Source organism: Syzygium oleosum, unplaced genomic scaffold (assembly GCF_021117445.2).
Source record: "Syzygium oleosum isolate NSW1041296 unplaced genomic scaffold, Sole_v2.1 Sole_v2.17, whole genome shotgun sequence".
In the NCBI taxonomy this organism is placed as follows: domain Eukaryota; kingdom Viridiplantae; phylum Streptophyta; class Magnoliopsida; order Myrtales; family Myrtaceae; genus Syzygium; species Syzygium oleosum.
In genome coordinates, this window is record NW_026607501.1 from 5,023,224 (window position 1) to 5,042,034 (window position 18,811).

Here is an 18,811-nt window from a genome sequence, read left to right on the forward strand (position 1 = left end):
TGCCGGTTGACTTCAGTACATACGAGTATAACCCTCGACCGTTGCATATCTGCAGGATACAGAGATTCACATAGTGCAATCAGTGGAGCAAAACATAGAGATACTATATCTTCATTGAATCGATATCACAAAGCTAGATACACTAATACTATGATGTCATTGTCGTGACCTACCTGTCATGATGGGGTCAGGTCAAAAGGTATTTGTTGATAGATGTGAACATTAATCAATTCATTTGGAAGACAAACCAAATAGATCATTAATTCAAGGACCGAGGCGCTCCCAAGCCTCATACCTCATGCGACGAGAATTGTCAAGTTTACGCATTCGATTGGAGTCGCCATTAGCCATAATCAAGAGTCGGCTAAAAACCCTAATCAAGACGTGGGAGTGTCATCTCGATATGCACGAAAACTAGAGATTCTAAAGCTGGGGACTTGATTACACTAGTGATTTAACTAGTGCCCTTTCGGTACCTAAACTTGATCGCTCACAAACTAACGTATCGGACAGCCTATCGAAAAATCTAAGATTTGACTTAACCATGTTAAAAAGGGAAAATAACAACCAACATATTAAAAGTGCGCAATCAAATAATCATAAAAAAAAATAAACAACTACCGACCTAGCATTGTCTCTAAAAAGAAAAGACAATCAAAAGCCCTAAAGTAAAGCCCTAATGGCTTGTCTGAATTTTTGAGAAATTTTTTAAAGGTTTTCTCAATTTTTACAAATTTTTAAACTAAGCCCAGAATGAAATTAACACTAATATCTAGTGAAATTAAGCCAAAAAATGATTTCTGTACACTTCCTAATTTTCTGATTTTTTTGGGATTTTCCTGATTTTTTCTATTTTTTTATTTTTTTTAATTTTTAATTATATTTTATTTAATGTTTTTTTAAAATTTTCAGAATTTTTAAATATTTTTTTGGATTTTTAAACATTTTAAATATTTTTAAATATTTTTGAATTTTTAATAAAATTCTTGAATTTTTTGAATTTTAAATTTTAAATTATTTATTAATAAAATAAGGATTCGGACCGGATTCCCTAACCCGACCTGCCCGACACCTGACCTGGAACCCCATTTTCCATTTGTTTTTTGATTTCTTTTGTTTCTTTTTGTTTTTTTTTTCTTACTCTTCCTCTCCTACGTGCCTTTTGCATGCTCCTGAACTCCTTCACCGAGAGCTCTTCATTGCCGAAACCAGCTCCACAGTGATTACACGAGGGGACGTCTGCCGCCGGCCATCGGCTCGGGCCGCTGGCGCCGACGAGCGGCGCTGGCCTTACACCGTCACAGCTGGCCAACGCTTCGGGGACCACTCCGACGACGAAAAGATGCACTCTCCGACTATCCTACTTTCAACCCCAGAGATTTCTCCTCCCCAATCCATACCATAAACCAGTAAATAAACAAGCATACACACACTAAAACAAGGAGGAATGTGTTAAGAACAACTTTCACTCTGTTTCAACAAAGGAAAGAAATGAAGATATTGCTGATTCAACAAGGAAGGCAAGAGATGAAGTCAACAAGAAAACTTCCAGCTTCACGTGTCCAACTCTTCCACTGCAGAACCGTTACTCTGTTTTGTGCATTTAACTGAATGAACAACCGACTTAACTTCTCTTCTTCTGTTAGTCTGTTAGTTTGTTAGCTTCATTAGATGAGCTGTAAAACTACCTTTGGTGGTTCTGTACAATATAAATACGAGAACAGAGAAAACGTGTCGTTGACTCTGAATGATGAAATTCTCTTTGTATTCAGAGAAATGTAAATCCAAAAACTCTGTTTCTTTTCTCTCTGTTTCTTTCCTCATTGTTTCCTTCTCTTCCTGTTTGTGAGTCTTCACATGGTATCAAAGTCTCATCTGAGAGCACGAGAATGGCAGCCAGAATGCAGAAATGCCATCAAATTCATCTCACTTACAATTGCAGTCCGACTCAGTCCCTGATGAACAAGAAGTTCTTCCTCACACAATTGATACAACAGATGAAATTATTATTGACCAAACTCAGCAAAATCCTCCACCAGTTTCACAAGGTACACTTTCTACCCATTCTATGCAAACCCGACTGAAATCTGGCATTGTAAAGCCAAATCCCAGATATGCATGTCTAGCTGAATACAAAGTTCCTCTTGAACCACGATCGGTTAAATCAGCCTTAGCTGATGAAGGCTGGCATAAAGCAATGCAGGATGAAATGGATGCTCTGCATGAAAATCAGACATGGATATTAGTTCCTCGAACTAACCAAATGAATGTCATAGGATGCAAATGGGTGTTTAAAACTAAGCTCGCATCTTATGGAAGTCTTGATAGATTGAAGGCTCGGTTAGTGGCTAAGGGATCTCACCAAGAAGAGGGAGTTGATTTTACAGAAACATTTAGTCCTGTTGTCAAACATGCCACCATCCGTATAGTGCTCTCAGTGGCAATGATGAAGCATTGATCAATACATCAACTTGATGTTAAAAATGCTTTCTTACATGGAACATTAAATGAGACAGTCTATATGGAGCAGCCACCTGGTTTTATACATCCTCAGAAATCTCAATTTGTATGTCTTCTCAAGAAGTCCTTATATGGTCTTCGTCAAGCGCCACGTGCTTGGTTTGACAAGTTTAGCAATTTTCTTCTTGAAGCTGGTTTTTTCTGTAGCACTACTGATCCCTCACTCTTTGTGCTTCGTGATGGTCCATACACAATGCTTTTGTTGCTCTATGTAGATGATATTCTATTGACTGGCAGCTCAGATCAGCTACTCACTAAACTGATTCAATCACTCAGTCTTCACTTTCACATGAAAAATCTCGGGCATCTCCATTACTTCTTAGGGATTGAAGCCAAACGCACCACTAATGATCTTTTCCTATGTCAAACCAAGTGTGCTCTTGATCTTCTGACAAAAGCTAACATGACAGAATGTAAACCTGTTTCCACTCCTCTGTCACTAAGATCAGTCATCATGACAAATGATGCGCTTCTACTCGCCAATCCACTTGAATATAGAAGTCTAGTTGATGGTCTTCAGTATCTAACAATAACTCGCCATGATCTTGCTTATTCCACAAACCTCTTATGTCAGAAGATGCAGCAGCCAATAGTTGGAGATTTTCATAAGTTGAAAAGGGTTCTTCGCTATGTTAAAGGAACCATTCATCTTGGTATTTTTATTCGTTCTCACAGCTCAATGACATTATATGGATTCTCCGATACTGATTGGGCTGGTTGTGTTGATACCAGATGCTCAACTACTGGGTTCTGCACCTATCTTGGTTCTAATCTCATTTCATGGGCAGCTAAGAAGCAGCCTACTGTGTCTCGTTCCTCCACAGAAGCTGAATATCGAGCACTTGCGTCTACTACTGCTGATCTTACATGGATCAGTTTTGTTCTACGTGACATTGGTTTATGTCTCTCCTCCCCCACACTTTTGTTTTGTGATAATCAGTCTGCCATTTCTCTTACTGCCAATCCTATTCTACATGCTCGCACCAAACACATCGAAGTTGACTTCCATTTTGTTCGGGAGAAAGTTTCCTCAGGTTCTCTAAGTGTGCGCTATGTTTCCAGTGCTCATCAGCTTGCTGATATTTTTACCAAATCTTTGTCACGCTTGGCTCACATTACTATCAGTACCAAATTGGGTATGGGTTTTCGACCCCTTCCCAATTTGCGGGGGGATGTTAAGAACAACTTTCACTCTGTTTCAACAAAGGAAAGAAATGAAGATATTGCTGATTCAACTAGGAAGGCAAGAGATGAAGTCAACAAGAAAACTTCCAGCTTCACGTGTCCAACTCTTCCACTGCAGAACCGTTACTCTGTTTTGTGCATTTAACTGAATGAACAACCGACTTTACTTCTCTTCTTCTGTTAGTCTGTTAGTTTGTTAGCTTCATTAGATGAGCTGTAAAACTACCTTTGGTGGTTCTGTACAATATAAATAAGAGAACAGAGAAAACGTTGTTGACTCTGAATGATGAAATTCTCTTTGTATTCAGAGAAATGTAAATCCAAAAACTCTGTTTCTTTTCTCTCTGTTTCTTTCCTCATTGTTTCCTTCTCTTCCTGTTCGTGAGTCTTCACAGAATGGACTGACTAGGGCGGCCTCAAACCGCGGGCTTCGTCGGTGCTGAAGATCATCTCCATCGAGGGGGTGCATACGTGAGGCCGACTCATACAACGTTAACATGCCAGAAAAAACACATGAAAGGCAACCAAACGCAGATTCAGTAAGAACATCAATGCAAATCACGTACACAACAAAGCTTTAGAGCTCGATTTCACAAGAAAAGAGTTGAAGCTTCGTTCGGGCATTTCATCGAGCATATGGCGGGCGTGGTTTATTGAGAGTTTTAGGCCGGGATTCGAAGTGGTTTATGACTTGAACATGAAGTGTGAAGCTTTAAACAGCCATATTTCGCAATAAAATGGTTTCGGTTTGCAAAGAAACGACCAAAAAAACAAGTACAAATTTCGGGGTTCTAAGCTCAAAGAGACTCGTTGGGGCATTTTATCGAGCAAGTGCTGTGCATCTAGAGTAAGGGCTCCAGATCTGAGTTTTATGCAATTTTTCGGCTCAAATAGGGTGTATTAAGCTCTAAATCTACTTTTCTAGTCACAAAATTGCCTTGGTTTCAAGTGTACTCGTCGGAGGAGTTCGGCATCTTAAACTCGGTCAAAACAGGGTAAAAAAAAGGATATTGAGGAGGAGAATTACCGGTCAGAAGTGGAGCGGAAATCATAGTCGGAGTGAACGGGAACGGCGGTGACTGGACTCTTCCACGGAGGCTCGGACGCTCGTGTCGTTGATTCGAGGAACAAGAAGCTCGTGCCGAACAGCTTCCGATTTCCGGTTCAACTTTCGGCGTGGATTGACGGGTCAGCGCACCGAGAAGAGGGGGGGGATTTGCCGGCACTCCTGAGCTCAGGGGCCGGAGCGCTCCCCTCTCAAACACCTCTTCCGGCTCCCGGTCTCCCCCTTTCAGCTTCCCCCCCTCGTTGTTTTTCTCTCTCGGCTTCACCTCTCCTCTTTTTTCTTCTCTGTTTCTTTCCCCTCCGTCCCTCTCCCAGGCTTTCCCTGTTCTCTCCTCTTGGGCTGATGGGCCAAGTTGAACCGGTCCGATACATTTTATTATATATATTTATTTATTTATTTATCTCTCTTTTGCACTAATTTGGCCACTTTACCATTTAAGCGTTGATCTAACGAGGTGGGCAAAATTAGGTGTTAACAGTCATATACTCAAGAACATTGAGTTGACATAATTTTGCAAGGTGCAATTAGCAGTTACAGAGAAATTGGCAACCGATCGTAATCTCATCTATATACCACGCCCGACTAAAAGTTAATTAAAATGGGTATTTTGCACCCGAATTTCGGTTTTGAATGGCAAAAGAAATAGCAATAGTCCTCTCAGTATAGAACAGAACCCCACAGCAATTTTAGAAAAGTTCACCAAATAGTATATAGTTCCTAATCTGAAACTCATCAATAAGCCCATAATAGTGAACCTGATGCCAAGATCATCGCCACTGAATATAGAGTCGAGATAACCGATCGTTGACTGGAATTTGGCAACCATGGGTAAGCGTCTGGAGGTGGCATGACGCAGTCATCGCCGTTGAAGTATATTCTGCGAGGAAAAGCCCATCCTTTATCGAACGTGAAGCTGGACTTGTCCTTCCGGAATAAAAGCTCCGATTGCACATTCCCAAAGGGACCAGCTTCCATGAGCAGATCATTGTAGTACCTCACTCCCCATAACATGGCGGTATCATCTGCAAAAACAGATGCTCAACGCCAAAACTGTTCATCAACTTAGCGACAATAACAAGTTCTTTAGAGGCGTGACATACTTAACCCGGCATAAGGAGTCAGCGGCTTGTAATTGAAGCTAAAGATCTGGGTGAGGTTATCCAAGTTGGGATGCTGCACAACCAGGTTCCACTGGGTGAAGTTCATTCTATAGTTGAAATTTGTGATGGTGATCTTCACTCGCCAGTACTCCTTGTAATTGAGCTTGACGTGCCAATGGACACGGACTGGGCACATATGGCTGGTGCATTGTAGTAGAGGAGTGTTGACGGATTTGCTCCGATGAGAAACAACAGAAGCCAAGTGCGGCGAATCAGACCTGTAAGCGTGTGTACCAGGAAGCAGATCGATGAGTTAAAGGTGGGTTGGTACAAGATCCTGACTGGAAGTCTCGAAAAGACACAATTCAAAGCAAAGTACGAGAGCTCACCGTATACAGCTCCCAGAATCCGTCGCATTGTTTCGGCAGCCACACGTACACCGTGGACAGTTCACAACTGTATCATTATAAAACGATGAAAGGGAGACACAACAGGCAGGCGTCTTTTGCGCGAGAAACTGAGAATATGTGCAGGTGACATTCCAAGTCACTGCCAAAAATAAGCGATTCAAATGTCAGATAAATTCAGGATGACGCAATGCGCTTCATTTAGTATAAGAATTGGCTTACTCATTGCCTGCGTGAATCTCCTTTTATCAGGCGTCACGAATCTGGTTGGCCTCACAGGCTTTGGATACCCGCAAGTGTACCCGGGCCCCGGGGCTTTGAGGGTGAAGTTTTTGGGCGATCTCACAGTCTTGTTAGTAGTCCCGGCGAGGCCCACGGTGATCTGAAATGCGCTCACAGCATTTAGCGGGTCCTGAACCCGTGAACTTAGCACTCCTCCTCTGCAGCAATTCGCTGTCTGCAGGTTGTCCGGAGTCCCGGGCAGCAAATCGACGACCGCCGGATCTCTTTTGCAGCAATGCGGGATTGACCCGGGGAACCTTGAACAATCGCCTTGCTCCATGGTTTGGCCTCCCAACATGGTCCAGATCACTTCTTTCTTGGCCCATGTCCACCCCAATTGCCATCCCGGCGCTTGAATATGGCGATATTGCTGGAAGTTATGTATCGAAACCGTGGCCTGTTTAAACCAGTGAAGACACATTAGCAAACCCAGGAATAAAAGGTATATGAAATCATCATCCTTGCACTCACCACATAACCATCCGAGGTCCAGCTCATTATGTCCCATTTGATCGTGATATTTCCAATAGGATCAAGCGCATCATATGCTTCTGCACATCAATCAGTTCAAGAATACACGAATTTCAATCCCAAAGAGTGAAAAACTCATAGTCACATCTCGGTTGCTTTCACTATAAGCTATTAGTGTCGTGTCACAGACCAAGAAAATTCTAAACTCGATAGACCAAATAAATGGCTCAAGAGCCCGAAAAGCCTTGAAACTTCTAGAGCCCATAGCTCTAGATATTTCCAAGGGCAATATAAAAAATGTACACTGATTAGATATTTATAGGAATGATATCTAGATACTTCTAGGGGCCTGGATATTTGTAGTGGTAAAATGGGAAATACATTGCAGATATTTCTTAAGATTAGAGCTCTACCGTTAAATCAATGAGAGATCCAACAGATATAATTAAGAGGTCTCACGTATAAATAGGGGAGCTCTCCCCTCATTGGTATTATCCAACAATTAAGCAAATGTAGTATATTTTCTCTCAAAGCTTATCTCTTTTATCGATTGTACTTTTTTCTCGTAACTATCACATCATGTAAAATGTAAGTATAGTACTATCCTCATGCATTGATCATCGAATGTAGCAGTATCATAATATCCATTCTTGTTTGATGTTAACTCTAATCGCGGAAAATGGATCGAATTTTCTTTTTAAATCCAAAGAAAATGTTCCCTTAATATTTGTGGAATGCCTGCTTTTTCCTGGCTTAATAGCACAAGAAACATGAGAATTTTTCTCAAAGACAATTCTTCCAAAATGACACGAAACGAAACGAACCAAACTGCATGCATCAAAAAATGAGTTGGGATTAACGAAAAAAATAACTTAAAAACCAGAGAATATCAGCAAGAACCGCTAACCTGTAGAAGAAATGCCAAAACAACAAAGCAGAAACAAAGAAATGATGGGCAAAGCCATGGAGAGGAGAGACCCCATCCTTGGGCAAAATTTTCTTCTCTGCAATGTTCACGTAGCCGTTTCGTCGCAAAATTTTCTTCTCTGCAATGTTCACGTAACCGTTTCGTGGCAAAAGCCTTCACAAAGAATATAGAGAGGCTTCTATTCTCGAACACCTCTGGAGGCAGAGAGATGTGATTGGCGCAATGTGAAGTTATTATACAGACTTCATGGTCTATACTTAGTCACTGATTGTGGAGGAGCATGTTAATATATTTCCCTCTTGAATCGTTAGTCTCTCTTTGAGGCTGTGCTATGCAAATGCTAGTAAGAGAGAGCATGATGATAAACCATTATCACTTCTTGATACCTACGTAAGGTGGTCACTAGTCACCACATATGAGTGTGTCACCAATTTTTGCCTTAGCTAAGATATCTCATGGCGCTTTCTATACGAATTACTTTTTCTTTAGGGGCCAAACCTTTACTTAGCGCGCTGCACAGCCGGAGAAGTGTTTCGATCCCAAAAAAAAAAAGGAAAAAGAAAAAAGATAGAAGACGAAAAGGCCAAGGCAGCATAATGTGTTTGGATGAGTGCATCAATAATGGGGTGAGCTTCAGTACTTTAGTGTCTATTAAGATAAAATAGATCAGTGCACAACCTTAGAGTTCTTGCACAACCTTTGATATGATTTTGATTTGGTTGGTGATGAGGCTTTAATGCTGGATTTCCACTTCAGGCAGGAATAAGTTTGCTTGCTAAACAAGGAATTCAGTCTTTCTTTGCATCATCTTCTTCCTTTTCCCCCATTTGAAGTGGTTACAGAGAGACTTCTTTTGTTGGCGAACAGCTCAATTATTCTTTCCGTGGGACAGTGAATTATGATCTCCTTCTTTACTGCTGCGCACATAATTTGGCAAATCTTGATTGGTTTTGTGGTTCATGTAATGCTATTTAAGGTTCCGAAAAGAGCTTCCTTTGCTTAAATAAAAAAGAAGCTGAGAAGACAACCAGCGACTTCCTTGGATCCAGATCCTTGGACCCAAAGAAATGATAAATAATAACCGTTTATCGTGTGATATCTATATGATCAATTGCTCTGATGAACTCGATCCATGTGGATCCGGATCCAGGCAAGAATTTGCCTCTCTAGAGACTTACTATCTTGATAATCTCTCGATTACGGCTGGATTGGAGAATGTGCTGCGACTAAAGATTTGGACATGAAATGAACCAATGTGGTGTAATCCCGAATATTTTCAAATATCACCGACAGCCAAAGATTGGTAATTGTATTCATTATTTTGCGTACTTTCCCACATTGATAACCCCTATTGTTATTGGTCTCCACGTGTTACTCGTCCATTTGATGTAGGAGCTCTAAGTAAATGAATTATTTCGACAAACGGTTGATGACAAACATTATTATGCTTGTGAACCAAGTTTACTACACAAAATCCATTGATCTGACATAACTGTGGTGGGATTCGATTATGAGCATCATCACTAGTGAAGATGTCCACTTTTGTTGTCAATAACATATCATATCTGGCACGACCAATCCCAAAATGATGCTTTCGCAAATAAAGAGTCATTGGATGTAACTTGTGTTGTAAAGCTGTTCTGGGCCACATTTCTCTGTGATCTGAACCAGATGGGCCTTTTGAAGGCCAAGGTTATTGGGCTTATCAGCACAAGAACATGTAAAAGTTCAATCCTGGCCTGAGCTTGTTCCATTTAATACTTGGACTAGCTAGCTATGGCATGGGCCCAAAAGAATTAAAAATGGGACCTCAAAGGCCCCGGCAGTCTCTGATTAGGTGACCATTCGACGGCTGGCTGGCCGACTTTAAAAGAAAATCAGAGAATTTCCTACGAAATAGAGGTCTCTCTCCCTCTCATGTTCACCTTCATCACTTTCTCACAAATTCTCGAGAATTTCGATCTTTTAACAAATTCCCACTTTATATATACAATTATCTCGATTTTAAGACATACGACTGGTTTGAACTTTTGAACAACAATGTACCGGATTTGGTTAACTAACCGAAAAGTAGAGAGCTATGAGAATTCTTCGAGATTATAGACCATCGAATGGTGTGCAAATAGTGTCAAAAGAGTTTTCACTATGATCCGTAGGCTGGAACTAGACATTTGTTACTGCACAAATTGCATTGTTTCCATCGAGAGGGAGGTGAATGTGTCCAACTTAGGCCACCGGACCGAATATAGCCATGGAATATCAAATTACACACTTCTATTTTATGGTAATCGCATGTGTTTTATGTATTGTGTATTCATAGTTTGTCTTCAATATTGGAAAATCTTGTTATGTATTGATTTTGTGCGATCCTCATTGTGAAATTTATGACGAGTTAAGTGTAAATAAAATTAGAAGTCTTATAAATCTTTTCTGAATATTTTAATTTATTGAGAATTTCTAAATCAAAGAAAAAGAATGTTTAAAAAGAAAAGAAAAATGTTCTCACCGTAATCGATTGATTCTTTTTTTTTTTTGTACCCACTAACTGATTTTTTATTGTATATGCACGAAATTAATTCGATTCTACTTAATGATGAAAGGTATGTGAATAAATAACTCCAAGTCAAGCCTTGAGGCCATCGCAATGCAGCTTATATACAACTGAAAACTTCTTTGAAGGGATAAGGTCATCCTATGAACCCTAAAAACTTTAAAAATGCAACATCTTTTTCGTTCGTTGGAGTTGATTCAAGAGACATGATGCTAAAAAACTCATTGATTGATATGTACTTTAGTAGGTAACGAAAATGATATTCGACGAAAGAAGCCCCACTTTTAGAATCAAATAATGAAATTTTATTAGATAGTCTCGGAGTATACGAGTTCTTACACGCTATCACATGAGACCTAAGAGTTCATAATGTATCCATTGGAACCTATGATGCTTTAGGGTTGTAATGAATCGTGCATTGCGAGCACTTAGTCCTGATTCATGTGATTGCTAGAGCCATCATCATGGTAAAAAAAGCAAATGCTAGTAGAGCAGCAAATAATTAGGGCATGCGTGTGGATCCCATTTTCAAAGTAAAGAAGGGGTCCTCTCTTATGGACATGAACATGAGAAATCGATTGATTTTTTTGTTTTTGGACGACGCAATATTTATAAATTATTATTTTGCTATATCATATGATTGTTAAATAATGGGACCTATCCTAGAGTATAGTGACCTGGCCTTTCTGCTCCAATCTCAGATGGCAGAGACCAGCTAGTGCTTAGGGCTCATAAATCAACGTCAAGCATCTCATAATTAGACGCAAAAGGAAGCAAGTGCTACGTTCTCTCCTCTTTCTGGTCCATATGAGAGAACATTAGAACTAGGGAAAAAATATAAAGAATAAAAAAAAAGGGTGTTTTTTTGTGTTAATGTTTCTTTAACATGCTTAAAGCTCGTGTTGGAGAAGCAACCAACAAGAGAATATATGTATGATTGCGATCCATGAATTATCATCTTCATCAATCATCATCATTCATATGGAAACTTTACTACGCATGCAAGTGTGGAGGATGTTCTCTTTTGTGTGTGCAGGAACCCTCCTTTTCTCTGGCCAAGAATTGATTCATCTCTCCCTTTCGAGTTCTTTAATGAAACCGTTTGTGGTACCAAATGGGGTTTTGTAATAATTGGTGATGATGATGACGAGGAGGATGAGGAGGAATTGCTTTGTTGCCATCTCTGGGGTTCTTGAGCCTCAAGCCGCTGATGCATCGAGTTTGTGCGGTTAAAGCGAGTCGGATTCATTTCATAATTAATAAAATTCGAAATGCATGAGTTCTTTAATGAAATCAATTACCAAATGGGGTTTTGTAATAATTGGTGATGATGATGACAAGGAGGAGGAGGAGGAGGAGGAAGTGCTTTGTTCCCATCTCTAGGTTCTTGAGCTTCAAGCCGCTGATTCATCGAGTTTGTGCGATTATAGCGAGTCAGATTCATTTCATAATTAATAAAATTCGAAATGCATGAGTTCTTCAATGAAACCGATTTGTGGTACCAAATGGGGTTTTGTAATAATTGGTGATGACGACGACGACGAGGAATTGCTTTGTTCCCATCTCTAGGGCTCTTGTGCCTCGCCGCTCATGCATTGATTTTGCGCGATTATAGTGAGTCAGATTCGTTCCATAACTAATAGAATTCGAACGCGCGACATCAAATACATTTTTATTAGGTCGTGTGATTAGTCAAGGACGTATCTTCTGTAAACGCCATGGATCTCATGACACGAACGAAAAATCAATCAAGATAATTTCTCGAGCGATTGTGAAAATCGAAAATTTGACGGCATTGTGACGAATTGATCGAGTAAATAGGCTTTTATTCTTCCTTGCAGAAACTATAAGTGCCAAAGACTGTTTTTAACATTACGAGAATGACCTCACAAGTTGGACAGAATTTAATATTTAACTTGGGGACGCAGGCAGTATATAGTCTTGTTAAATGTGGGGCTATGTATTTTTTGTATCGGGCAAGTTAGGATGTGATGAAAGCACAAAATATTCCTTTGGCATCCGAAAAAATTAAGCTCCCTTTCTTTGGGCCACCTCCGATCATTTTATAGCTATAGCTTAAAAGTAGGGCATACTTTACACATAAGACAGGCAATATAATTGTCGACACAAAAAATAATCTTGTCATCTGTACACATGTGCCTGGCACGCGAATAAAAAAAGCATGTGAATGGCACGTGAGTAGGGATAAAGATAATCACATGTATTGCACATGAGTGAGATTTTGCATATATTGTTCCATCAACGGATACAAGAGTCAACACGTGTCAATCGATGGCAATGATCTTTAATGCCACATGTCCAGTAGTCAAAGTACGATAACATACGATTCATAACCACCAATATGGGCACCGGTAGTGAGTTCTTGTACCATTCGAAACTTGAAAACTATTGAGACGACTAGCATTGAAGATGCATGCTATGGTGGGAACGGTTACCATTTAGAGACCCGGTCATAGAATGATCATCAATAACTACAAAACCGTCTCCACACAAGGAAGGTAGTTATTCAAAACATGGACGAGTAATTTTTGTGGAAATAAAGGAGAAAAAAAGAGGTTGATGGAAGTTACTTAAGAAAGCATAGCTGCTGGACATCGTCGATAAGCGGTTACTACATGGAAATAAAGGAGAATAGATGAGGTCGGTAGAAGTTGCTAGACATCGTCGAGAAGCAATTAGTACATAGAAATAAAGGAGAACTGAGGTCGAAGGAAGTTACTTAAGGAAGCATAATTGCCGGAAATCATTAGGGGGAAGTTACTAGACCTTCCCTTAACAAAGTCCCCCCATCTCCGCACATATCAAACAAAATGTTATCTTTAAATTATCTTTAAGCTTTCCTGCACAGTACTTTCAATTTTCTAACTATAGCTTTTAGATTCGCGTCGTCGATTAAATTCTAGCATGTATCTTTATCCTTGTATTACATCATCAATTAAATTCCAGCGTGATATCCCGGTGTAGTTAGACCTTGTCATTGATTAAATTCCGGCAAAGTTTATTTATATTTGTATCCATTGTACTTTCTGAGCTTTGTTATTGATTGAATTCCGTCTTGGTTTATGTTTGTATAGTTTCAATCGAAGTAAAGTAGTTGATTCCATAGTTTGCCTAGATACCTCATGTCAGGAATCGTCACAAAATCCAGTCTCCTCTCATTAAAAATCGAAGAACAAATTTCAGTGACAGATATTTCGTGTGGAAACAATTTGGTGAAACATCTTTTTTGCGGGCCTAGCGGGACCCTTGTGGTTGGTTTGAGGAGTTACAATGACACGTACTATAAATCATAGCCAACTTGATCTCGATAATGTCACTGGTAACAATTGGCCTCCACGCCTTGTTACTGAAAGGTCAGAACATGTTGAGTCATGGAATGTGTGACCAGTAACAGATCAAATGCAAGTTGGGGAAGTAGACATACCCAGGCAACTTACTAAGGAGCAAAGAAGACAAATGGAACCGAATCCAGCTACAATTGCTACCATGAGAAGAATCGTTGAGGAGCAACATAATGATTTGGCCAACCTAGTTAACAAATGCATGGCGGATATGGTCACACCACTAATGGTCAACATCCACGACATTGCAAACATGCAAGGAGCTTCAAGCAGTTCAACTCAAAGTTAGGCCAATCATGTCTCATCTTCCAAGTATGTTCTCAACTCATTAACACTCCACTTAAATTTGGTCTTGTAGGACAAGCTATACAACTAGTGCTGCCTAGAATCCTGCAGGGGGTGAAGTGATCAGTACGACCCAAACTTGTGGGCCGACACTGGTTAATGAAGCCAATCTTATCAATTTATTACAGAGAATTGAGAACATTGGTACGACCCAGACCTGTGGGCCAAAACTGATTAACGGGAGTATTTTTCCTTATCCAATTCACGCTAACCTAAATGGAAGCGGCAATAGTGGCTTGGTGATTCAGAATCCTCAACAAAATGTGCCATCATTAGCGAGTGACAATGTTCAACTATGTGGTATTTTGCTTCGACCCAACTTCATATCTACGCCATATAGACCTAATGTTGGCGTCGACAATCAAAGCAGACTTCCAACCTCGCCTATGCGATAGGACATCCCACAATTACCAAAACCATTTCCACAAAATGCCCCTCAACCACTGCCACAATTACCACAACCATTTCCAAAATGCCCCTAAACCATTGCAACAGTTACTACATCCATTCCCACAAATGCCCATCGATCACTGCTACAATTATTACAACCATTGCCACGATTACCACAATTATTTCCACAAAATGCCCCTCAACCATTGCCACAATTACCACAAAAAGCCTATCAACCATTGCAACAGTTACCACAACCATTGCAACAGTTACCACAACCATTTTCACAATAATTACAACCACAGTTCCCACAACAATTACCACAGTACGCACCACAAGCAAAGCCACAACCTATTTTCGGAATTCAACTTGCCGTGGCACCAGTTGTGTTGCCTTACAGTCAAAATCAAATGACATCAGATCAAGCAATGCGACAATATGGATGTGACATGAGGTATGTAAGATCCGTATACAATAGATTGTATCCGGATGGATGGATACAATTCTGTACCCAAGAGATTTTAAAATGCCAGAGTTTGCCCTTTATACTGGTGAAGATGATCAATCAACATATGAACATCTTAATCGGTTCAATACGATGTGTCGTGATGTAATGCATGAAAAACATTAAAAATTACAGTTATTCCTGCTGTCATTGTCCAAGACCGCATTTATGTGGTACGCGTCCTTGCTGGCTAATTCGGTTTTTTTCTTGGGTACAAATGGAAATAATGTTCCATAATCAATTTCAAATGGCTGCTCTAGATGTGTCTGCAGCAGAATTGTCAGTAATTAAGCAACAAAATAATGAATCAGTAGATCAGTATATATCTCGATTTAAGAAGGCAAGAAATAGATGTCTTGTGTCATTGCCTGAAAAAGACATTTGCGAAATTCGCATTTAACGGTTTGAAGTTCTCTATCAGAGAAAGAATGGTCAGACAATCTTTCTACGATCTTTTTTCATTAGCAACGATAGAGGCCAAACATGAAAGCTTGCTAAAGGAAAAAGACAAGAGGCACGGAAGCATGATATGAATTTCATCAACGGGACTAAATTCGATGAAGAAATGGGTCAAACAGAGTATGATGAGGTATCTGTGGCAAAAAAGATGATTGACATGGCATATACGTGTCAAGTGTTGATACCAGCAAAGACCAAAGAGAAAACCAATATCATGGCTAAGGCAAACGATACTCAATATTATTCCTTCGATATAAGAATGGTATATGAGATTTTTTACTTACTTCTAGCAGATGGCCAAATGAAGTTGGTTGAAGGCCGGGTTATTCCAAGTAAAGATGAATTAGTAGGCAAGAAATATTATAAGTGGCATCATTCTTGGAGTCACAATATTATCAACTATATTGTGCTGAGGAAGAATATTCAAGAAGCAATTCAACAAGGAAAAATTAAATTCGTAGGTGAGAAAGAAAAATCTCCAATGGAGGTTGATGTCGACCCTTTTCCTGTGATGACGGGCGTGGTTTCCTAAGATCTATGGGCAAGGCAATACAATTTCCAAATCTTTGTGCCCGATGTAAGCACGAGATCAATTAGAATTATTATTCTCCGCCGAGAGGAGGAGTTTCGCAGGTCAAAATTTCGCTTTAGGATGATAAGAATGGCAGTCAACAAAGTTATGCCAAACGCCCTGATATGATTAATCGACAAGACCGTCCCAGAGTGAATTGTCTATTTGAGACCACACCCTGCAAAACAAAATTCGTTTAAACAAAGGTTTGAAGAAGGCAATCCTACCATAGGAACATTGGGGAACCAAGTGGCAAATTTGATTACTATGTCAGTTAGGCTCTACCCCCTTCACACTCTCGTGATGTTGTTCCTTTAAGCTGGGGGGAAAAATTCGTTGATTCATTTTCTGAAGATGTCAATCCTCCGGTATCATTGAGCCTTGATGATACCTCACAATTCGCTAGAAGATCAATGGTTCTAGTCCAGGGAAGTTCAAGGATCAAGGGGCAACATAACGACAACTTAAAAAAGAAGGTTGCAAAGGAAGAAAAGATTACACAAGTTGCAGCAACAAATCAATCAAATCCATATTACCCAAGGTAAGCCAGCTCTTATAACGATCTATAATCCCAAAAAATTCCAAGCTAGGAATTTGGTTTGGCAGAGGAAGTCCAAGGAACCAATTCAATTTGAAGAGGAGAGCAAAGAGGTGAGTTCTACAATGACCAATAAATAGGAACATAGGTCAGCTATTTTATCAAAATCAGTAATCCCTACAAACTCATGTATGGTCCAAGCTAAACTTCCTCCAGAATTTTGAGTTGCCTCAATGGAGAAAAAGGAAAATGAAGATGTGATTATTAATGAAGAGGAGTGAGCTGAGTTTTAATTTGATAGCGAGAAAATGGTGGAACTTGAGAAACTACATGTTCACAGTTCCAAGCATCTTAGAGCACTCAATATAAATGCCAATGTCAATGCTCGACCAATTTCTAAAGTTTTGGTCGATGGATGGTCTATATTGAATCTCATCCCCTACAGATTTTTTAGGAAATTGGGTAGGAGAGACGAAGAGATTATCCCATCCAATATTTAGTTCCTAGATTTCACCTGGTGAAGTGATTGATGCCAAGGGATATTTGTCGCTGATCTAACTGTCGGATCAATGACCTTCAAGATGTTTTTTTGTGTAGTCGAAACTAATGGGTCATACAATTTGTTATTGGGAAGAGATTGGATTCATGGAAACCAATGCGTGCCTTCCACTTTACACCAAATGTTGGCTTTTTGGAATGGAGACAAGATTGAGCACGTTAAAGCTAATACTAAGACACATGTAACTATGGCACATATGCCAGGGGTAACTCGAAATTACAAAAGAATAACCAATGAAAGCTCATGTGTTATTGAACCTCCAACGGCCGATCCTAGGGATGTGGCTTTATGTTGTTTTGACAAGGGAAGATTTACCCATAGTTTAGGGACCACATGAACAAATCAAAAGTTTAGGGACGACATTGCACACTGGACCAAAGTTGAAGGACCACATTGAACAGATTGAAAGTTCATGAATAACATTGCACATTAAACCAAAGTTCGGAAGCACATTCGTGCCATTATCCTTTCTTCTAATAAGTGGCAACCCAAGTGGCCCGATTAGTCAGACGTATCGGATTGAAGATGTACTTCTATATTCAATGACTTGCTTTAAAATCAAAATCAAGCAACCCCCAGCCAATTTTTCAATGGACACCCAAGTAAATTCCTCTAGTACGGCAAATATGGTTGACAACCAAATTCCCATAAGAACACACATCCTCAACCCAAGGCAAAAACTTAAAGTATGTTCCGAAAGTATATATGAGAGAATTTCCAAGCACATACACATTCTCCATTCGTGTCATTACCCCTTCTTCTAATAAGCAGCAACCCGAGTGACCCGATTAGTTAATCGAATCGGATCAGGGGTGTACTTCCATTTACGAATAACCAAATCCCACATGGACACACATCTTACATAAAAGGCAACAGCTTAAACAATCAAATTTTCAAATGGACACACATCCTCCATACAATGCAACGACTTTAAGTATGTTGCCAAAGTACATATGAGAGCATTTCCAAGCACATACACATTCTTCATTCAGGCCATTATCCCTTCTTGTAATAAGCGACAATCGAAGTGGCCCGATCAGTCATTTGAATCGGATCGGGGGTGTACTTCCATATTCGAACAACCAAATTCTCATATGGACACACACATCGTCCATTGAGGGCAACATCTTAAACAACTATATTCCTATATGGACACACATCCTTCATGCAAGGCAACGGCTTTAAGTATGTTGCCAAAATACCATACACATTCTCCATTCATTCTACATTCATGCCACCACTTCTTCTAATAAGCGGCAACCAAAGTGACCCGATTAGTCAATTGAATTGGATCGGGGTGGTACTTTAATATTCAAACAATCAAATTCTGATATGGGCACACATCCTCCGTAGAAGGCAACAGCTTAAAGGGAATGGCACGTGAGCAAGGATAAAGATAATCACGTATATAGCACATGACTGAGATCTTGCACATGTTGGTCCATTGACGGATACAAGAGTCAACATTTGTCAATCGATGACAATGATCTCAAATGCCACATGTCCAATTGTCAAAGTATGATAACGGACACTTCGTAACCACCAATATGGGCGCCAGTGGTGAGTTCTTGT

General features: G+C 39.9%; 1 protein-coding gene across 1 annotated transcript; it reads right to left on the reverse strand.

Moving 5' to 3' along the window:
- Nucleotides 1–5,455: 5,455 nt before the first annotated feature.
- On the reverse strand, nucleotides 5,456–8,212 carry LOC115676742 (protein COBRA-like). The gene is made up of 6 exons (XM_030599730.2): nucleotides 7,939–8,212; nucleotides 7,032–7,111; nucleotides 6,501–6,957; nucleotides 6,261–6,420; nucleotides 5,872–6,149; nucleotides 5,456–5,793 (listed from the first exon to the last, which is right to left on the reverse strand). Exons 1-6 carry the CDS (start codon nucleotides 8,012–8,014, stop codon nucleotides 5,504–5,506), a joined length of 1,341 nt encoding a protein of 446 aa, XP_030455590.1. The 5' UTR covers nucleotides 8,015–8,212; the 3' UTR covers nucleotides 5,456–5,503.
- Between the last annotated feature and the right edge of the window lie 10,599 nt (nucleotides 8,213–18,811).

Coding starts and splice junctions, on each gene's coding strand:
- LOC115676742 (XM_030599730.2), bottom strand. CDS start 8,014: ATGGGGTCTCTCCTCTCCATGGCTTTGCCCATCATTTCTTTGTTTCTG. Junction 6,421..6,500: donor GAGATTCACGCAGGCAATGA/GTAAGCCAATTC, acceptor TATTTTTGGCAG/TGACTTGGAATGTCACCTGC. Junction 5,794..5,871: donor GACTCCTTATGCCGGGTTAA/GTATGTCACGCC, acceptor CTGTTTTTGCAG/ATGATACCGCCATGTTATGG.